Source organism: Mustela nigripes, chromosome 10 (genome assembly GCF_022355385.1).
Source record: "Mustela nigripes isolate SB6536 chromosome 10, MUSNIG.SB6536, whole genome shotgun sequence".
Lineage (NCBI taxonomy): Eukaryota > Metazoa > Chordata > Mammalia > Carnivora > Mustelidae > Mustela > Mustela nigripes.
In genome coordinates this window covers 66,342,857-66,361,704 of record NC_081566.1, presented here as the reverse complement: position 1 = coordinate 66,361,704, position 18,848 = coordinate 66,342,857, and the positions used below count along the sequence as shown (strand labels likewise).

General features: G+C 66.1%; 2 protein-coding genes across 6 annotated transcripts; both read right to left on the bottom strand.

Annotated features, from left to right (window-relative positions):
* Positions 1 to 4,903: 4,903 nt before the first annotated feature.
* Positions 4,904 to 14,104, bottom strand: PBXIP1 (PBX homeobox interacting protein 1). Of its 3 annotated transcripts, XM_059413838.1 has the most exons (11): positions 14,003 to 14,104; positions 11,903 to 11,986; positions 10,313 to 10,439; positions 10,016 to 10,089; positions 9,782 to 9,947; positions 8,298 to 8,534; positions 8,182 to 8,205; positions 7,865 to 7,947; positions 7,662 to 7,775; positions 6,016 to 7,208; positions 4,904 to 5,630 (listed from the first exon to the last, which is right to left on the bottom strand). In XM_059413838.1, the coding sequence occupies exons 2-11, from the start codon at positions 11,951 to 11,953 to the stop codon at positions 5,585 to 5,587; spliced, it is 2,115 nt and encodes a 704-aa protein (XP_059269821.1). In that variant the 5' UTR covers positions 11,954 to 11,986; positions 14,003 to 14,104; the 3' UTR covers positions 4,904 to 5,584. The 3 variants fall into 3 exon arrangements, with proteins under 3 accessions (XP_059269821.1, XP_059269820.1, XP_059269819.1); XM_059413837.1 differs by lacking the exon at positions 14,003 to 14,104 and having other exon boundaries at positions 7,892 to 7,947; XM_059413836.1 differs by lacking the exon at positions 14,003 to 14,104 and having other exon boundaries at positions 9,782 to 9,938.
* Positions 14,105 to 15,163: 1,059 nt separating this feature from the next.
* Positions 15,164 to 18,724, bottom strand: PYGO2 (pygopus family PHD finger 2). 3 transcript variants are annotated; one of them, XM_059413834.1, is made up of 4 exons: positions 18,460 to 18,486; positions 18,051 to 18,100; positions 17,667 to 17,879; positions 15,164 to 17,536 (listed from the first exon to the last, which is right to left on the bottom strand). In XM_059413834.1, exon 4 carries the CDS (start codon positions 17,486 to 17,488, stop codon positions 16,469 to 16,471), a length of 1,020 nt encoding a protein of 339 aa, XP_059269817.1. In that variant the 5' UTR covers positions 17,489 to 17,536; positions 17,667 to 17,879; positions 18,051 to 18,100; positions 18,460 to 18,486; the 3' UTR covers positions 15,164 to 16,468. The 3 variants fall into 3 exon arrangements, with proteins under 3 accessions (XP_059269817.1, XP_059269815.1, XP_059269816.1); XM_059413832.1 differs by lacking the exon at positions 17,667 to 17,879 and having other exon boundaries at positions 18,460 to 18,724; XM_059413833.1 differs by lacking the exon at positions 17,667 to 17,879 and having other exon boundaries at positions 18,051 to 18,279; positions 18,460 to 18,537.
* Between the last annotated feature and the right edge of the window lie 124 nt (positions 18,725 to 18,848).

Genomic DNA, 18,848 nt, shown 5'->3' with positions numbered 1-18,848 from the left:
CCCCCCCCCCCCCCCCCGCTGCCCTCTCAGATGGAGGGTTTATCCGCCCCCAGCCCTCCTACCGCAGCACAGACTTCGGGTCGGAGGCCTCCCTCCTTCCCAAGTCGGAAAACTCCAGCTCCTGCAAGGCTCGTAACCACCCGGCTGGGCGGCCTTTTCCCTGGTCAGTGCGGGCAGCCTGCAGTCCCCGCACTCCTTCCGTCACTGCAGCTTGGCCCTCGGCTCCGAGGCCTCATTGCAGGCAGGGTGACCCTTGACCTCAGGTGGCCAGAGGGTTCTTCCTCCTCCTCGCCTCAGACACGGGCTCCCCTGGAACACGCTGGGCCTTGTCCCCCGAAGCCGGTCAGCCTGCTCTGTCCCCCACGGAGCCGCCCTGCTCTCTAGGGCTGCTCACTCACCTAGTCCCCAAAGCGGTGCTTTCCTCGCAGAGACACCAACAGCCCTTGAAATTCGGGCCTCGCCACACCAACCCGTCCTTCCCGCCACCACCAAGAGAACTCACATACGTTAGTGTGCGTGAAAAGCGTTTGCGAGCTGTGCAGTTCTGCACAAACGTGAGGCCTTCCTCTTAGGGTAGGAGGCCTGGTTTACCAGCTGGGGGCTGGGGAGGGTGAGGCGGGGAAGAGGGGACCACCGGGATTGTCAGGCAGACGCAGCATGAGCCCGGAAGGCACAGCCCGAGTTCTGGATGGACGCCAGCCCACGCAGCCTCCTGCAGGTTCCGGAAGACGAGGCTTGAAGAGGCCAGGGCCCGCCTCCGATGACAACACCCTTACATCTGGGAGTCACCCCTCACTAAGAAGGCAGACCATATTTTTTTAAGATTGTATTTATTTATTTGACACCGAAAAAGAGGGAGGGAGAGAGTGCAGGCAGAGACAGAGGGAGACCCGTGGGGCTCCATCCCAGGACCGTGGGATCACAACCTGAGCCGAAGGCGGATGCTTCACCCGCCAAGCCGCCCCGGCACCCCTAAACAAGACATTTTTAAAGATTTACGATTGAGAGAATCATTTTTGTCCTTCTGTTAGGTGATTATGCACTGATTTCAGCTTTGGAGGTGGGGAACTGACCCCACAGCCACGAAAGAGTCCTTTTTTGATTTCATTGCATGGTCTTCTAGAAGCTCGCTTTTATTTTATTTAGGGGTCGGGCCGACGGGCCTCAGTCGGGAGCCATGAGCAGAGGAGCTGGGTCTGTGTGGCTCGAGCACCCCGGAGCTGCCTCCCCCGTTCCTCCCCAGCACCCCACTCTCGCTTCCCAAACACAGCGGTGACGCCAGCCTGGGGCCCCCGGGACCTGCTGCGCCCACAGCCATGCACTCGAGGGGGAACGAGGGGGGCATCCTGTTGCCGGGAAGCCCTCATGCCAAGGTTTCTGCCCCTGCCCCCCCCCCCCCCCCCCAGCCACGGGCTGCCTCAGTGACGGCCCGAGGCCCCCTTCCAGAGGCAAGCATGAAGTCTGTGTGGCCCATGGGTGCGCGGCCTTCCAAATGGGGCTGTTGCTTACCTCTCCATGGCACCTGGTTTCAGTTCCCGCCTGCCCTGCGCCAACCTGACAGCTGTCCCTCTGATGGTGGCCAGGGTCTCAGAGCCGACCTTGGAGGTCACTCCCCTTGGGCTCTGTAAGGTTAAGCGTCTGACTTCTCCAGCGGGGCCCTGCCTTGGAGGGAACGGGGAGGGGGGCACCCACGTGTCTGGAGTCGTGGGTGACAAGCCCAGAGGCCAGCGCTCTCCCTCGCCCTCATCCTGTGGAGTCCAGCCCCGCTGCCCTCTCCTCTCCGCCCCACTGCAACACCAGCACCTCCTTTCCCAGCGCTGCAGGGGTGCAGGGGAGCATGGTCACCCACCTGTCCCAAGGCCGGAAAGCTGGAGTCCTTGACCCCCCCCCGCAGGTGCCCCGGCCTGGGCCCACTCAAGGCTCGTCCAGTCCGTCGCATGCTCCAAGTCAGGCCCGTGTCACCTCGCTCCTGGGCTGTTGGCAGACACTTCCCAGTTTCTCAGCTGGTCCCTTCTGTCCTGGCGGCCCGCACGCAGGCCCGAGCACACCTTCCCTCACACAGGCATCCTGCCCCAGTGCCCTCGGTAGCAACCTCCCCCCCCCCCCAAAGCTCCTCCGGCAGCCTTGCTGTGGGTCTGTGGGGGGAGAATCCTGACCCGTCCCCTTAGCCATCCGGCCAGAGGGCTTTCCCCCTCCCTCGGGCCTGACCGCTGTCGGGTTTGAGGACCCCTCCCCCGTCGCAAATCCTGTAATCCCTCCCAGTTCCTCCTGGTCGCTAGGCCAAGTCCTCCCGGTGGCGGGTGCAGAGGACCAGGTGGAGCGGTGCGGTTCTGCTTGTCGGACTAATCGGGCTAGCCTCAGGGCCTGGGTCTGCACAGCGGGGCGCGCGAAGCTGGAGGCAAGAGCTCCTCCCACCGGCCGGCTCCTCCCTGTGTTTCGGGAACCAGCCCTTTCTCCTCTCAGAGCCCCCAGCTCCCCGCTTAGAGCTTGGCTAAACCAAGAAAATGACTCTTTGTGATGGCTACTGTTTGAACCGTTTCCTGCTTGTCTGTAGTGACTGATTTCCCCCTTGGGACAACCTCTGGGGTGTTACTCACAGTCTCCGCTTTACTGCTGGGAAAGCTGAGCCCCAAAGCAGGGAGGAGCTCCTCACTGGAGGCCCACAGGTTGGGGGGTGGGGGCGCCTCGGTGTTCTGACCTCAGAGCCTGCTCTGCCCCAAGGACTAGTTAGGAGAGACCTGGGCGGTCTGGGCCTCCATGTGGCCCGGAGTAAAGAACCAGTGACTGGGGCAGGGCCTACTGCGGCAGCCAAGGCTTACCAGAGAGATGGGCCATGACCTTCCACGAGGCTGGGGGCAGAGGGCTCAGACAGCTGTGCAGGAAAGCAGGTGAACAGGGGCTTCTGTGGCTCAGACAGCTGAGGGGTCAGCTGGGAGGGAGGGCCCTGTTGCTGTTTGGGTTTAGGCCCAGCGGCCACCCTGCAGCATCCCTACCTGACCCGCAAAGAAGGTGACGTGTGAAAGGGCCAGGAACACTTGTGGCCCAGAACAAGCCTGATGGGGGGACATCCCTGCATCAAGGTGACCCTGGCAGGTTCCCAAGGTGACAGCCAGCCAGGCCAGGGTTGGGCCCATGGGGGCGGGGCGGGGGGTGGCTGGGAGAGGTTCTCAGGGGGAACACATGGCTTTGACCTTCAAGGAGCTCATGGGGGTTATACAGGCCCAAAGTCCACTCACCACCACAGTCTCACATGCACCCCCCATCCCCTAGGAGGGGTGGGAGTGGGAGGCAGTAGGGAGAGACTGGGGCCTGGGGACCTGGGGCGGCAGGCAGAGACGGGGAGATCCCAAGGGTGGTAAGGGCCAGAGGGGGCACTGGCGAGGGAAGGCCAGGCTGAGGGCCCCCGGGGAGGGGCAGGAACTCGGGGAGCCCAGGAAGGAGCGAGGCTGGACAGTGAGGAACAGGGAGAGGGAGGTCAGACCGGGGGACAGAGGGACATGGGGATAGGCCAAAGGAAGTAGAATGTTTCTACTGAGAGCAGAAGACCCAAGAGAGACACCCCCGACTTGAGTAACTCCCCCAAGTTGCCCCCCGGCCCTGGAGCCAAGCTCTGATTTGGGGGTTTCTTAGAGAAAAGGCAGAAAAGCCAAACACTTAAACGGGAAGGTCCAGGCCAGAGTCTGGAAGGCCAAGCAGGGCTGGGCAGCAGAGTCCAGTGGGCCTGTCCCCAGGGCGCCCCCCCCCCGCCCTCAGGACAGATTATCGGTGTGTGTGAATGAGTGTGGAAGTGTGTGTGTATGTGTGTGTGTGTTGGGGTGGGGAGTGCTGCCACCCAGCTCTACCCTCCCTTGGCCCACATTCACTTGCAGACCTGGATCCGGGGTTCGCTGGTTCCCAGTGCTGCCGCGGGTGCACGGGCTGGGGGCTGACAGGGGCCTGCTGACCTATGACCTATGCTGTGAGCATCACCTACCCAGGTCAGCCCAGGGACGGGATAGCCAGCGGCCACTGGCCCTGCTGTCCTGGGCTCCCCGGCAGACCCCTTGGGTTCATGGCTCTCCTTGTCGCACTGACTGGACAGTCCCTGAGATGGCCAGCTCAGCACGGCCACTCCCTAAGGAGCCGGTAAGAAGCGGGGCTTGGGGGCTCTTCCCAGCCTCCCTGACTTTGTCATGCAGATGAAGGAACCGGCCCAGGAGGACCTGAGGAGGCCAGGCTGTGCCCCCTCCCCAGGATGAGGAAAGTGGCCTCCCTTCTGGCCGGAATCCCAGCCCCGGAAACCCAAGCTGACTGGCCGACTGGAGCCCGCGCAGACTCTGAGCACCTGCGGAAGACGGGGGACTCGAACAGGCGAACACAGACCTCCTCCTGGGGGTCCCAATCCAGGCCTTGGGCCAGCCTAGCCAGCATCCTCCCAAGGCCCCTCCAGAAGGCCCGTTTCCTGAAGACCCGGGCCCCAGTCACTGACCCCCTGCCGAGGCCGGGGGACTTCCTCGAGTCCCTCCTGACCCAGAAGGCTCCACCGACGCCGGCCTTCCACCGCCCCACACCCCCCAGACCTCACTACGCGGCCCCGCCCCCCAACTCCCGCCGTCCACCCCAGCCCCGCCTGGACGTGCGCTCTCCCCTGCCCGCGGCCACACCGCGTCATTCTGCCCCTACACGCGCGCGCGGGGCATGTCCAGGGCAATCAAGGAGCCCCGCCAGGATGGACGAGCCCAGCGGGGTCTGCGGCCTGGGTCTGCGGCCTGGGTCTGCGGGAGCGGCCGCCCGCGGCGGGGCCGGCGGGGTCTGCGCCCAACCCGGAGCCGGGGCGCCACCTAGCGGCCACCCCGCGCCCCCGCGCCCCCTCCTCCGAGCCCCGGAGACGGACCGCTTCGGCGCGCAGGACACGGAGCAGGCATCGAGCTTCCGCCGCTTTATTTAGTCTCTCCGCGGCCGTCCAGGCCCGTTTTGAGCCTCGGAAACCCAAGGCTCCCCGGAATGAGCCGGCCCGAGATCAAACAGCCGCAGGCTCACACCCCGAAACCCATGGTCATCTTCTCCATCTCGCAGGGGCCCCAAGGCTGCGAGCAGAAATGGGGAGTTCCAGCCCCGGTCCCGGGGTGGCTGGGAGGGTGGCGTGGGGGACAAGGCGGGTGCGGGGCCCCTGTGCTCGGACACCACCCCCACCCGCAGCTCCTACAGTGCGCACGGGAGGTGCTGCCACGTGAGCAGCACAGGTAAAGAGGGGACTCCACCCCCCGCCCCCGGGGTGGCTGCTTCAAGTCTAACGACACTCCAGGGAAAGCCCTAGTGCTGGGCCCCCATCCCGGGGACTGGGGTCTGTGCATGGAGCCAGGGGGCCCGCTGTGGGGGGCACACGCGCAAGGGTAAAAGCTGTGGCTGCAGAATGAGCATTCGGTCACACACACCCCCCCACCTGCTCGGGCTGTCACGCCCCCGCATTTGCACACATTTGCATAGACAGCAAGGCCAAGCCAGCTAAGGCCTTCTCCTGCAGAAGTGGCCTCAGTGCTGAGTGATTCTGCTCCCCTTGGAGCCAGAGGAGAGCGTGGTCCCTGGGACCAGGGGACGCCAGGCCTCAGCCCCTCCCTGGGCTCCGCAAGGGCCTCTCCTTCTTCCCAGACCTGTCGGGAGACACGGGGTGGGGGCAGGAAGACAGCTTTAGAGGATGAGGCCACACAGTGAGACAGAGCGGGACCCTGTTCCTCTGGAGACAGCCAACACAGGAGCCAGAAGGCTACCTCTGCGTGAAGTCAGGGCGCCAGGAAGGCAAGAACAGAACAGGACAGAACACCCCGGAGGAAAAGTCTCCCCAGCCCAAGAGGGGCCGCCCAGACCACTATGGGCTGAGCTTGGGCGGCTCCCGACCTCCCGGAAGGCAGGCAAGTCTGTGGACGCCGCCCCATGGGTAGCCAGCTACAAACTAAAAGCGGCTCCAATGAAGACCCCTCCTCAGGGCCCCTGCTCCTTCAGACACCCTGTCCCCCTCCCCTGGGCCCGGCCGCCCACCTCTTCTTCAGCGCTGCGTCTCCAAAGAAGTGGCTGATGATGAAACGCTCAAAGTCATCCACCTCATCGTCATCCCCCGTCTGCCTCACAGCCACCTCCTCCAGGCTGTCCTCCAAGGCATCCACAAAGTCCCGGAAGCGGAGGCGGTCGTGGCGGAAGATGCCGTCCTCGCTGAAGTAAGCAGGTGAGAGGGGCAGCTGCTCGGTCAGGGGGCCAGCCCAGGGCAGCCGAGCCAGGTAAGTCCTCAGCAGGGAGGCCAGCTCCTCCTGCCGCACCGGGGCCAGCTCCACACCGAAGGCCAGGCCCTCCTGCCGGGCACACTCAGGCACACCCGAGCAGCCCTGGGGCGGCCGGTACTTGTGCCTCGACAGCTCTGCCCACAGGCCCAGGGGGTCCCGCCGGCCTTTAGCCCCCTCCTTCCACGGAAGGTGCTCCTGCCGCCCCGCGGGGGGGTACAGGCCCCCACTCCTCCTCGGGGGCGCCCCGGGGCCCTGCCGCTGGCCGTCCTTCCTCCTGCCCCGCTCCTCGGCCCTCCCCGCGGCCTCCCTGTCCTCCTCGTCCCCCCAGCTCTTCCTTCCCTCGCGGCCGTCCTTCCTGTGCTTCCAGGGCTCGGTGCTCCGGGCCCCCCGCCCATCCCGCCACTTCTCCTTTCCGCCCCCTTCCCTGGAGCTCTGGAAGCGGGCCTCGGAGGCATTGGCAGGGACCCCCGCGTGCTGGCCCCATTTCTCCAGGTCCTGTAGCTTCCGGGCCAGTCTGTGGCCCAGCGCGGTCAGGCCCGCACGCGCCGGGTCCCCGCGGCCCACGTCCCTCAAGCTCTGCTCCAGGTCCCGCCGCACGGACCCCAGCAGCTCCCGCTGTCTCTCCAGCTCCCGCCGGAACGCCTGGGCCTCGGCCTCCAGCCGCTGCTTCTGCTGCAGGAAGCCGGCGCCCGGCTCCCGCTCCCGCTCCCCGGGGCCTCGCTGCTCGGTGGCCCCGGCTGGCGCAGAGCCTGGGCCCCAGCTGAGGCACACCCCATCTGGGCCGCGGAGGCAGTCGCCCTCCAGCCCCTGCAGCCGGGCCCGCAGCTGCTGCAGCTCTGCCTCGAGGGCCCGCTGGGCCGCCTCGCCCCGCCGCAGGGCCCCCCGCAGCTCAGCGTTCTCCTCCTCCAGCTCCCGGGGCTGTGGCATGAGGCTCTGGAGCTCCTCCTTCTGGGCCTAGAGTGGACAGGGCCACAGGGGGGTCCCGTCAGGGCCGCCCCCCATCCACTCCAGGAGCGTGGCCACTCAGAGGCTTCGATCCTCCTCTCCGCCGGCCACAACCCGCACCAGAGCCTGCGTCCCCAGATCCTGTCCCGGACCTCCGCTTCCGTATCCTTCTAGAAGGACCCTCTTCGACCCACCTGCCATCAGCCTTCTGAGACCCGCCTCCCCCACCCAGAACAGACACTATTAACTGATGGCCGCTCAGCCTTCCCTCTGAGTCCCCGCAGGTGCTGCCATGGCTCCGAACAAAGCAGCACCACCTCCAAGGGGGCTGCCAGGCATGCGGCCTGGGCCCGGGCAGCAGGAGGGATGAGACTCTCCGGTTGGAAGGTGCGGGTAACAAAGACGACTTCCTCCGAGGGAAGACGGTCAGCCCCTGGCCGGGGGAGGGCCCTGCGCACGAACCTGCAGCCGGGCCTGCAGCAGCCGCACATCCTGGTTCTCCTTGGCGAGCCTGTCCAGCAGTGCCCCCATGCTCTGTAGGCTGGGAATGCTGTCCGCCGGTCCCGGGGCCCCATCCTGAGGGCAAGGCAGACAATGACCCTCCTGCCCCATGGCCTGTGGTCTCCCTGGCAGGCCCTGCTTAGCTCTGGGCCCCGGAAGCCGACCTGCCCATGCCCTGCGGAGTCCCGCACCTCCGTGTCCAGCCCCGTGTCCGGGAAGACCTGCAGGTCTACTTCCTCCGCGGGCCCTGCAGGAAAGCCACATCCAGAATTGGCCTCTGCGTACACCAGACACCCCCTCCCGCCCACTCTCACATACACACACGTGTGCGTGCCCTCCTGCCCCGGACCTGGAGCCCACGGCTGAGAGGGCCGGCAGGGAAGGGGCCCAGGATCAGCACCAACAGCCCAAGGGTCACTGACTGCCCCCCGCAGCCTCCCTCAGGCCTCCCTCGGACAAGCCAGGCCCCGTCCCCACTCACCACTGTCTGACTCTGTCAGGGCACCTGAGAACAGACACGGAGAGCTTGGTGAGGGGACGGGGGCGACGGGGAGGCCAGACGGGGCCCCAGGAGCCCGCAGGTGAGGTCCCACTCACCGGAGAAGAGGAGGGTTCCTAGCCCCAGCATCACCAGGGCCCCAAGGACACACACGTTGAGGGAGACGCCCAGCTCCCAGGCCGCACCCTCGCCTCCGGCCTGGCCCTCGCGCAGGGGCCCCGCGGGCTGAGCAGCGCGAGGCTCCCGGCCCCGCCCCCGCCGTCTCCGCAGACCTTCCACGTCCACTTCGGTGTCGTCCTCGCTGCTGGAGCCTCGGGCCTCCTCCCTGGGCCGAGCTGGAGGAAGGGACCGGGATGAGGCAGGGAGGCAACCGGAGAACAGGACACGGGCCGAGGCCACCCACAAGGACACGTGGGGACCCCGGGTCCCCGTGCACCTGGGCAGCCGAGAGCGGGACACGGGCCCTTCCGTCTGCAAACCCAGGGAGCCACTCTGCATGGCGCAGCCTCCTTCTGCCCACACGAGCCTCCCACCAACTCCCTCACAGCTCGGGGGCCGCCCCGCTCTTCCTGGCCTGACGGTGAGGGTGCTCGGGGGACCGGCCACCCCACCGCACCATGTCACCCCCACGCTCCCCAGTCTGTAGCCCCTGACCTGTACGACTGACCGGCCAGCCACTCCTGCCTGCCGCCCCCCAGGGACCAAACTCTCAGCGCACTGCCCTCCACGCTGGTCTCTTTGGGGGCCCAGCGCACCCCGCGCCCGTTCGGAGAAGCACCCCTGCTGCCATCCGGCTGCCTGCGCCCCACCCCCTGCGCGCGCCCCACAACCAGATAATTCAGCATCACGTGCCTCGAATCTGCCCGCCCCTGGTCTTTGCACTTGTCCCCTCCAGGGCCCCGGCCTCTCCCTCTACCTGTCACCCTTCAGAGTCACACACGCTGTCCTGGGCCCCATCTCCTTAGCACAGGACAGATGGCCTCATCCCACAGTGGATGCTACAGCCTTGGCCTGGAACCTTCTGTTCCTCCAACCCTACCGACCCAGAGCCTGGAACATCCCCTCCAGTGTGAACCCCTCCCCAGCAGTGCTCCCCTCAGCCCTTCCCTCCACCCGTTCCGGGACTAAACCCCCTCCCCCCTGAGGGTGCACAGTGATCCCACCTCAGCCTCCTGCTCTCTTGGTCTGACTTGCATTTGGCTCAGACAAGACAGCCTGCAGCCTCTCTTGCCCAGGCCATGCAGCTCCCTCCCTCTCTCATCTCTGGACACAGGATGGAGACTCATGGGGGGCGAGAGCTGAACCAAGGGGCTGGAAGAGAAGCAGCCCCGGACGAGGGGAAGACCCGGGCCCTGCCACTTCCCTGCTACGTGACCTTGGCTGCATCACGTAACCTCTCTGAGCCTCGGCGTCCTCGGGGGTAAGGAGGAGGAGTCTCAGACACAGCGTAAGGAGACCCCCAGCTGCTCAGTGCCAGGGCCCGGACCACAGCCCTGCTCGGCGGCGAGCCCTCCAGTGAGCACTCCCTCCCCGGAGCCTGCTCGTTCCTTCCAGAAGGAGAGTAAAGAGGGGCACATCTCACCTATGTTGGGCGATGAAGGCAGGTTTCCTGGGGGGCTCTGACCCTCCGAGTCCTCTGTGTCCAGTCCCAGGCCTGCCACCCCAGGGCCCTCGTCCGAGTCTCCCTGGACCGGCGTGTCTCCGAGGCCAGGGGGCCCCCCAGCACAGCCATCGCCTTCCTGGTCCCCCTGAGCAGACAGGGCCATAAGCACTCTGGACCGTACCCACCGCCCCCCAACCCGATGAGGGTCCTCACCTCGGCCGCAGTCTTCGCTGGCAGAATGGGCCCAGACTGGGAGCTTTCCCCAGACCGGAAGACGGTCTCGGTCTCTGTGGTGGAAGAAAAAGTCCAGGAGACACGCCACCGCCCCCCAAGTGAACTCCCTACACAGCCCTGGGGCTGCCGCAGGCCCTGCAGAGCTGGAGGGGCAGGAACACGCCAGGCCGGGTGGGGGCAGGAAGGCTTCAGACCACCACTAACCCCGGAAATCAGACGAACCAACGCCCTTCCCCTGAGGGAATGGGACCCCCGCCCGCAGGGGAGCCCGGTTACCTCCTCCCTCCTCAGCTCCAGTGGACTCTTCCGCAGCCGCCTTGGAGGGGCTCCCGAGTGCCCGGGGAGCTCGCGCTGATTCGGTGTCTGCCGCGGATTCCGGGCCCAGGGTCTCCACGGGCAGGCTCTGGGGAAGGGGCACAGGCAGAAGGCCACTGCAGAGCACAGATCCAGGGCCATGGCGGGGTGGGGGGGGGGGGGGCGCGGGGCTCTGCTGGGGGTCTCCGGACCCTGCCACACCGCTCAGCGACCCCCACCCACATCTCACAAAAACCTCCGCCGTGAGCAGAGGCAAGCTGGTGGGGAGGGGAGGGGCTGGGACGTGCCCCCACATCTCTCTCTCTCTCACACACACACACACACACACACACATCAGGTGCCCCCCGCCCTCCCAAAGAAGCCAGCTGAAGCCTGGGTCTCCGGCCTCCCCACAAATGAAACCTGGAGACTGGCGGGAGGCGGAAGACGGCCCCCTGGGGACTAAGGGTCACCACACGCCCCCATCGGGCTTCTCTGCAGCTGCTCACACCACCGGGTCTAGGTCATCTCTCAGGCTTCTCCCTCTGCCCCACACAGCCCTCTCCTGCAGCCCCGCCCCAGCCCCACCCCCGCTCCCCTCCCTGCACACCCCTGCTCGGCAGCTTGCCAACCGCTCCCCTGCCCAAGCTTCCGCCACCCCTCCGAGATCTGTTCTCCATCTGAGTACGTTCTTGGCAATTTTCAAACCAGTCTTCTCTCACGGCCTGCCAGGCACATCAGGAGCCACGCCCCCGCTGCTACGAGGGAGGACCCGGAGGTAAATGCCCCTCGATTAACAAAGATACCCAACAGGAGGCAAGTGCATCGGACAGATGACAGGGTCCGCCCCTCTCCTCCCCCGCTGTGCCCCAGGCCCTGTGTCCTGGCCCAGCAGCTCCCGGAGCCCAGCCTCCTCCCTCCCCTCTGCCCCTTGTCCCCTCCGCCCCTTCCAGCAGGGCCTGACACACCAAGTAGCCAGGGCTGGGACCCTTGATGACGCCCTTCTCTCTTCTCAGTGGCTTTGGGGACACAGGCGTCCACAGCCGCCAGCTGTGCTGCAGATGTTCAGAACAGTCCCCTCTTCACCTCACCCAGGGGGGAGGGGGGGGGCTCTGTTCAGGGCAATGACCATCCAAGTCCCTCTGACCCAAAGCCGTTCCATGACCCACCCCTCAGGAAGACAACCGTGTGCCTGGGTCTGTAGAGGTTCCCAGGCTCTGCCCCCTGCTTCATTCCAGCACAATCTAGCCTACATCTCCACCTCACTCCATGGACTGCCTCAGTCTCCCCCAAAATGGCTTTCCTGTTGTTGCCCCAGGCCCTCTGCTCACACCAGCCCCCTACTTCTTGCAGCTGACCCCATGGTACCCTTCTTTCAAGGCCCAGTCCAAGCCCCACCACTTGACTCCTGGGGCCCCATCTCTGTCCTCCTGGCCCTGGAGTCCCCTCCCCTGGCAGCCTGAAGGAGGTGACACAGGTGACCGTGGGCACCAAGGAAGGGCACAGACCCAGGGAGCAGCCCAGGCCTGCCAGCACCTCTCTTCTGTGGGTTCCCAGGCCTGCTCTCCCTACCTCGGAGCCAGCCAGCACCCAGCTGTTGTCAGAGTCTGGGCAGGAAGCCATGCTTGCTGGCGTCCCCGAAGCTGCCGCCGCCACCTGCAGAGAAAAGCGCTCTTCAGGACGCCAGTTCCCTTCGGCAAAGGCAGGATGCAGAGGGCAGTCTGGGCCGGGTCCCCAGGGCTGGGCAGCAGCTTCCAGAACCAACCCTTCTAACCCTAACCTCCACTGTTCTGGGCAGTACCAGCCTTGCCCATCAAAACCTACCCACAGCCACAGAGAAGGTCCCCTTTCCCACAGACCAGCAGGGCCACTCCAAAAGGTCAAAACACATGCCCGGAGAGGCTCTGGGAGTGACCTGGCCAGGGCCTTCGGGTTAGTCGGGGAAGATGAAGGCCACACAGGCTGGCTAACTTGACCTTGCCGAGGACGGGCAGCTGATGAGAGGAGGGAGAAAATAACCATCCCAGACTCTCCCACCATCACCCCCTCCCCCATGGGGGCGCAGAAGACAGGACTCCTGCCCAGCCTCAGCCCTTCGCGCAGTCTGGTTCGGGGACCCCCAGCGCTGGCACCCGCCAGAATCACCCGGGAGTCTGACCCAACTGGGCCTGGGTCCTTTTTAAAACCTCCCCGGTGGTCCTCACGGCCGCCAGGCCTGAGAAGAGCCGGCAGACCCATCCGTGGGGACCCTTAGTAAGGCTCCTTGTCATGCTGACTCTCCTTCCCAGATTCTTTCCGTGCTCTGTGATGGGCAGAGTGTCACCTCGGGGCATGTGAAGGCCACGGGGAGAGGGTCGCTCTCCGTTATAAAGACTTCACAGTTTGCAAAGCAACAGACAGCAGAGCCGTGGGCCAACCGTTCGATAATCCACTCTGCCCTGGCCGGCGGGCTGGGAAGTGGCTCCAGCTTCCAAAGCCTGATGCAAAGACGGCTAAGAGGAGGGAGATCTATCCCATCATCACTTGGGCCCAGGACTGTCGCCTCCGGCTGGGAGCTGCAGCTAGGACCTAGCATGAGACAGGAGGGGCAGAGGAGCCGAGCCCCCAGTCTTGGACCTAGTCCTCCAGATGATAAGTGGCTGTTTCCTGTGGGGCCAAAAGGTCGGCAAGTGGAAAGGGCTGACAGCAAACCCGGGAAGGGAAGGTGGGCTTGGGAAGAAGCCTGGCAGTAGGACTCCCCCTCTCGGCCCCCTTCTGTCTGAGCTAGGGCGAGACCCCCACGCAGCCTGAACGACCTGCAGCCCCTTGGGATCCACAGCTGGGACAGACACTCACGGTGTCTTCCCCACGCCCATGCGTCCCTGGCACAAGCAGCATCCCCAGGACACCCCGGCCAGCTTTTGCAGCGTCCCCAGAGCGGCGGCCCCCCCACGCACTGGGCTGTCATAGTCCCCTGTCCCCAGCTGCTGCGTGTGACTGCTAACAGGTGGTGGCAGGAAGGAAGTGCCGGCAGCTTGGGCTGAAGTCCCCGTTTATCCCTGGCTGTGTACAGCCTGCTCCGGTCCGCCAGAACCAGGCGCCATGGCAACCAGGGTGATGTCAGACCCGCCATCTCCACGGAAACCAGCCCCGATATCTGGGTCAACAAGACGGACGCTCGGGAGACCCGAGAGGAGACAGTCCGGAACCCCCGCACTCGGGGCCTCCCACTCGGGCACCTCTCTCCCCCGGCGGAGCTCATCCCAGACGCCACCGGGGAGCCCCGCTCTCCCCCGCCAGCGTCGCTGGGCCTTATTAGGAAGTCCCCCGCCGCTCCCCGCCGCCACCCCTCCGCACTCGCAGGCGGGCAGGGTCCGGCCCAAACACACTTCCAGGCGCGTCCGGCCCTTCTGCGGTGTGGAAACCGCAGCTGAAGGGGGGCCTTGCCCCTCCGACTCGCTCAGCTCGGCGCGTCCAGGAGCCGCCCCCCAGCCCTCTAAGGCGGGCACCGCGGCGCAGCAGGAGCCTGCCCGGGGCCCCAGCGCCAACTCCGTCTCGGGGACGGACGCCCGGGGCGCCCCCCGCGCCAGCCCCGCGGCGACACGCAGCGCCCGGTCTCCGGCGGAGCGCACGCCCGGCTGCGCGTCCGTGTCCTGCGGGGGTCCGGGGACCCCCAGCCCGGTAGGGCCTCACCTGACCGCGCCTTGCGACCCGCCGGGACCTGTTGCTGCCGCCCGGGGTTTCCAGTCCCCGAAGGGAGGGAGGGAGGGAGGCGGGACCACGTGACCGGTACCGGCCAATGGGAGGCCGGCGTCCCTGAGGGGGCGGAAACTTCGGGCCAATAAGATCTGGAGTTGGGAGGCCGGGCAGAGAGGGGGGCCTGCTGGGGTCCCGGACCCCCGCCCCCTCCCGGGGCGAGCGGCGTGAGGGGCGACCTCCCCTCTTCCCGGCGTCTAGACAGCTTCTCCGGGGAAGAGCCGCCGCTGGAAGGCGGAGGGCGGCACCTCCCGAGGCAGCAGGGACGAGGGGCAAGGTCGACCCTAGGACGGACGGACACAGCTGCAGGGTGGGGGAGGGGACACGGCGCGCCGAGGGTTGGAAATAGCTCTCCGGCCGTTCTCCGCCGGCCCGGGTGCCGAGGGAGGGTTCCACGGCTACTCGTGCCACAGGGGAGCGGAGGCGACCCCGATGGAGTCTGCTAGCCCGGGGCCGCCGCTTCCCGCTCCGCTGGACCGCGAGCGCCGGCCGGGGTGCGGGAGGGAGCGCTGAGCCTAGAAGCACTGAACGGCACTGGTCTCCGTCCCCGAGGCGCTGGCTGCCCGCCTGGCCCAGGAATGTGCCCAGAAAAGAAACACGTTCTCCGGGCGGGGACGCAGGGGGAGGGGTGGCGCGCTCGGGCGTCCCTCGGCTCCTCGACTAGGAAGGACTAAGGACTGCGACTAAGATCAGCTCGGGGCCCTCAATCTCGCTGCCAGTCCCGCTGCCAGGAACCCTGGGCCACATACCCATCCGCCCCCCGCAAGCCTTCCCCCCGGGGTTTGCGGTTCACTCCAACCTTTGTGCCCAGAAAGAGCAAGGAGTCCTTGTCTGCGTTTTCAAGTCTTTTTATTAACCCAACGGTACAAAAAAAACCCCATCACCACATATCTGCCACCCCCCCTTCCTTCCAAAAAGTACTGGAAAGGGAGAGAATTGAGCAGACCCCGTACCCCAGAAGCCACTTACAAAAGGCAGAGATGGGAGGCAGGGGAGGAAGACATCACAAAAATAGCAACAGATGGAGGGCAACAGAACCACAAACACAACACAAGGGGGGGGGGGGTCAGACACTGGAAGAGAGAAGCCCAGAACCCCCTCCCCTCTTTCCCACCGCCTCGACGCTGCTGCCCACCTGGGCAGGCAAATGCGTTCTGCAGTACGCTCGCTAAGTCTTCCGAGGGGACCTGGGGCGCTTCTCCGGGCCACAACCGTGCCTGCCTTCCCCGCCCCACCGAGGAACGTGCCCTCGAACCGCAGGGAACCGCGGCGAGGGGCTTCTCCGTGGGCGCAGGGCCAGCTCTGGTAGGCGGTGCAAAAAAGTAAAATATGAACACACAGAGCCCAGTGCCGGCCTCTGGGAACGAAGGGATACTGCCAGACCCCCCGGGCCCAGCAGATACACAGAAAGGCAGGGAAAGAGAAGCAAAACACCAGTCTCTGGACTGCATCTCAGGACCACCGCAGTGACCGGCCCACCACCTCCCTTACCCACGCGGGGACAGAGATCCTTCTATCAGATGAGGTATAAGTGGTCTGTGCCCGTCCAAGCTTTCCTTCGAGCCAGGGAGGCGGAGGAATACAGACGCCAAAAGCGCGCCATGGCCGCGCTGCCAGGACCACGGAACAAACGGGCGAGGCGGGGAGGGCCGGGCGAGCAGGGTCCCTGATCCAGGGCAGTCTAAACTTCAAATATCCTGATCCGTTAGACCGCAAAGCCCAATTTTTGGCAAAAATATGGTCATTGGGAGAAAAGCCCAAGAGAGGCTGAGAAAGGGCCAGTGGCTTTGGTATGAGGGACACACAGGTCCGGACAGCGTCTCTTACCCAGTCTTGAAGCCCCGAATCACCAAGAAACCGCCCCAGCCAACAGCTCTCCTGCTTTCTCAAGCTATTTGGTTCTCTGACGGGGGTAGGACTTAGGTAGGTCTTGGGAGGAAGCGAGGGGAGATTCCCCATCGATCCCCTACAGCTGTCTCCTAAGGCCCACAACGAGGTTTCTGCAGGGCTGGGAACCCACTCCTCTAGCCAGAACCCTTTAACAGGTCACTCCAAACACCAAGGCCACGGGGAGGGGTGTGGCTGGCCGGCATCCGTGGCCTGCATGGGGGAGGCCCCTGCCCTCCAGATCCTCCTTTAGCCACCTTCCCTCACAGCCACACCCCTCGGCCTTCAGGACTGGAGCCGCCACGACACTCAGACGGGCTTTGGTTCCCCGGATCTCTGTGGATCTCAACGTGTCCGTGTAGTTTCCAGAAGGGTGAGTGATCCAGGCGCTTCTGCCTGCCCACCTCGGTTCCTTCTCTGGCCCCAGGAGCCACTGTGTTTCTGCCCCACGGGGACGGGAAGCCAGTGGAAACAAGGACCGAGAGCCAGACTTGGAGACCACGCCCCGGGCTGGCGTCACCCATCGTTAGCAGCCACCAGCTGCCCCACACCCTCGCGGATGTACACAGACTGGATCTCCTTGGTCTTGAGGCAGAGATCGCAAGCCCAGACGGCAGAGGCCTCGGTGGTCAGCAGCCCGTAGGCACTCTCCGTCATGCCGGTGCACTCGCGGTGGAACCACTTCTGGCAGGAAGCCTCACACAGGATGGCGTCCTGGTCATCGTTCACCTCGCTGCGACAGGCGCCGCACGGATACACCAGGCCCGGGGGAGGCTGAGGCCCCGAGCCCCCACCCACCTTGCTGGGGGGTGCCAGACTGTTGGCATCTGGGGGCCCCCCACCCCGCCCACTGCTATCTGGGGGGAAACTGGGCTGATTCCCATTCACAGCAGCAGCTGGGGAGCCTGAGTGAGGCTCCTGGGGAAAGGCAGTGGGAGCAGGTGGATTCAAGGGCTTTCCCCCATCCTCACCACCGGGGCCAGGAAAGCCAGGGTCTGGGCCAGGGAAGGGATTTGTGTTGGGGGGCAGGCTGGGGAGCCCCGGACCAGATCTCTGGAGAGGAGAAGGGCCAAAAGGTGCTCCTGGCTGGGTAAAGCGTTGGGGAAGAGAAGGGGGGCCCAGCTCTCCTCTGGGAGGTTGACCCATGGTAGGTGAGATCATGGGCCCAAATCCCCCCACTGGGCCTGGCATCATCTGCCCACCAGGAGGGCTGAAGTTCTGACCCAGAGGCTGGTTGAAGGGCTGGCTAGGAAAGTTCATGTTGCCTGGGGGTGGGTAGCCAGGGCCCTGGGGCGGCATGTTGAAAGCAGGGCCCATAGGGTTGGGAGGAAAAGGGGGGGGCTGTCGACGAAGAGGCTGGGGGCCCCCTCCGCCCCCAGTGCCATAGCCTGGGGGTACCTGGCCTGCCATGCCCCCCTGTACACGGAAGCCTCCAAAGGGGACAGGACTGCCCAGGAATGGAGGGGCTGCACCCCCCACCTTAGGGGCTCCAAAGTCATCCTCAAAAGGGTTGGATGCAACCAGGTGGTCCACCATGGGAGTCGGGGGTGGTGCGAACTCCGTCAGATGTGAGTATGCAGGGCCCTAGTGGGGAACAGGTGAGGGAAGGAGGGTCACAGAGGGAAGTGCACAGCCACAAAACCACAGGAGGGCAGCGAAAACCGCGTGTTCTGGACGTTCCGGACGGCCAGCTCAGATGTAAATGGGGACAGACCTCAGACTGTAACAGAGCAACAGAACCGGGCTGAGTCCTCGCTCTGACAGCCGGTAAGCTCGAGACCCCTAGGCGGGTGTTCCGCTTTTTAAGGCCGCGGATCCCTCCTCTGTAAAACAGGGACGGTGCCTATCTCCCCAAACCGTCAAAGCGTCAGGAGCACAGAGGGCCGGAGAAGTCACCGAACACACCTCGGTAAGGGGGAGGTGTCGCCTGCCAGGAGGGAATCGGGACAGGAAACGTGCTGGCCGGACCGGGAAGATCGGCGGCCCCCCGGCGCCCACCCCCCATCGGTGAGGAAGCGGAGGGACGGGGCGAGCCTCGGAGCCGCCGTGCTCCCCTCACCCGAGGCAGGTGCGCGCACGGGGGGGCGGCACCACCCACCTGCGTACTGGACTTCCTCCGCTTCTTCTCCGGGCTCTTCATCTGCAGACCTGGAAGCGCAGCACAGGGCACACACAAACGCGTTTCCCCGGGGCTGCCCCACCTCCAGGGTCCCGGACGCGCCCGGAGGGGCTCCTCCAACTCGGACAGGCGCCCGCTCCCAGACTCGGTACGAACAAAGGTGCCACACGAGACACGCCGCGCGACCGCACTCTCGGCCGCCTCCTCCCTTCAACGACAGACATGCCCTCCGACTCCCCCGGGGCTCCGGGGTGCCCCATCCGTGACGCCAGACCCCCACCCCTCCCGCCCGAGCCTCCCTTCGGGCCCCCGGAACCACCCCCCGCCCCCCGGCCCCGGCCCCCGGCCCCTGGAGTGCTCGGCGGGCCCAGCCCCTCGGCGCTCTCACCGGCCTTGCCCTGCTTCCTCCCGGTGCCGGGCGGCGCAGGGGGCGGTGCGGGGCCGCCACCTCCCTCCAGCTTGTCCGGTGGGGGCGGCGCCGAGGCGGCCATGGGGCGGGGGGTGGGGGCCGGGGTCAGCGGCGGCGGGGGACAGACGCGCGCTCGGGCAGCACCATCGCCGGGAGCGGGGTCGGGACGCCCGCGAGGAGCGGCCAGGCCAGGCGGCGAGGCCCGGGAGCGAGCGCAGCGCCAGCCGCCGGCCCGCGGCCACAGCAGCAGCAGCGGCGGCGGCGGCGGTGGCGGCAGCGGCGGCCGGAAGCGGAAGTCGGCGCGGCCGCCTCCACCGCGCGGCGCGGGGGCGGGGCGGGGGCGGGGCCACCGGGCGGCCGGGGCCGAG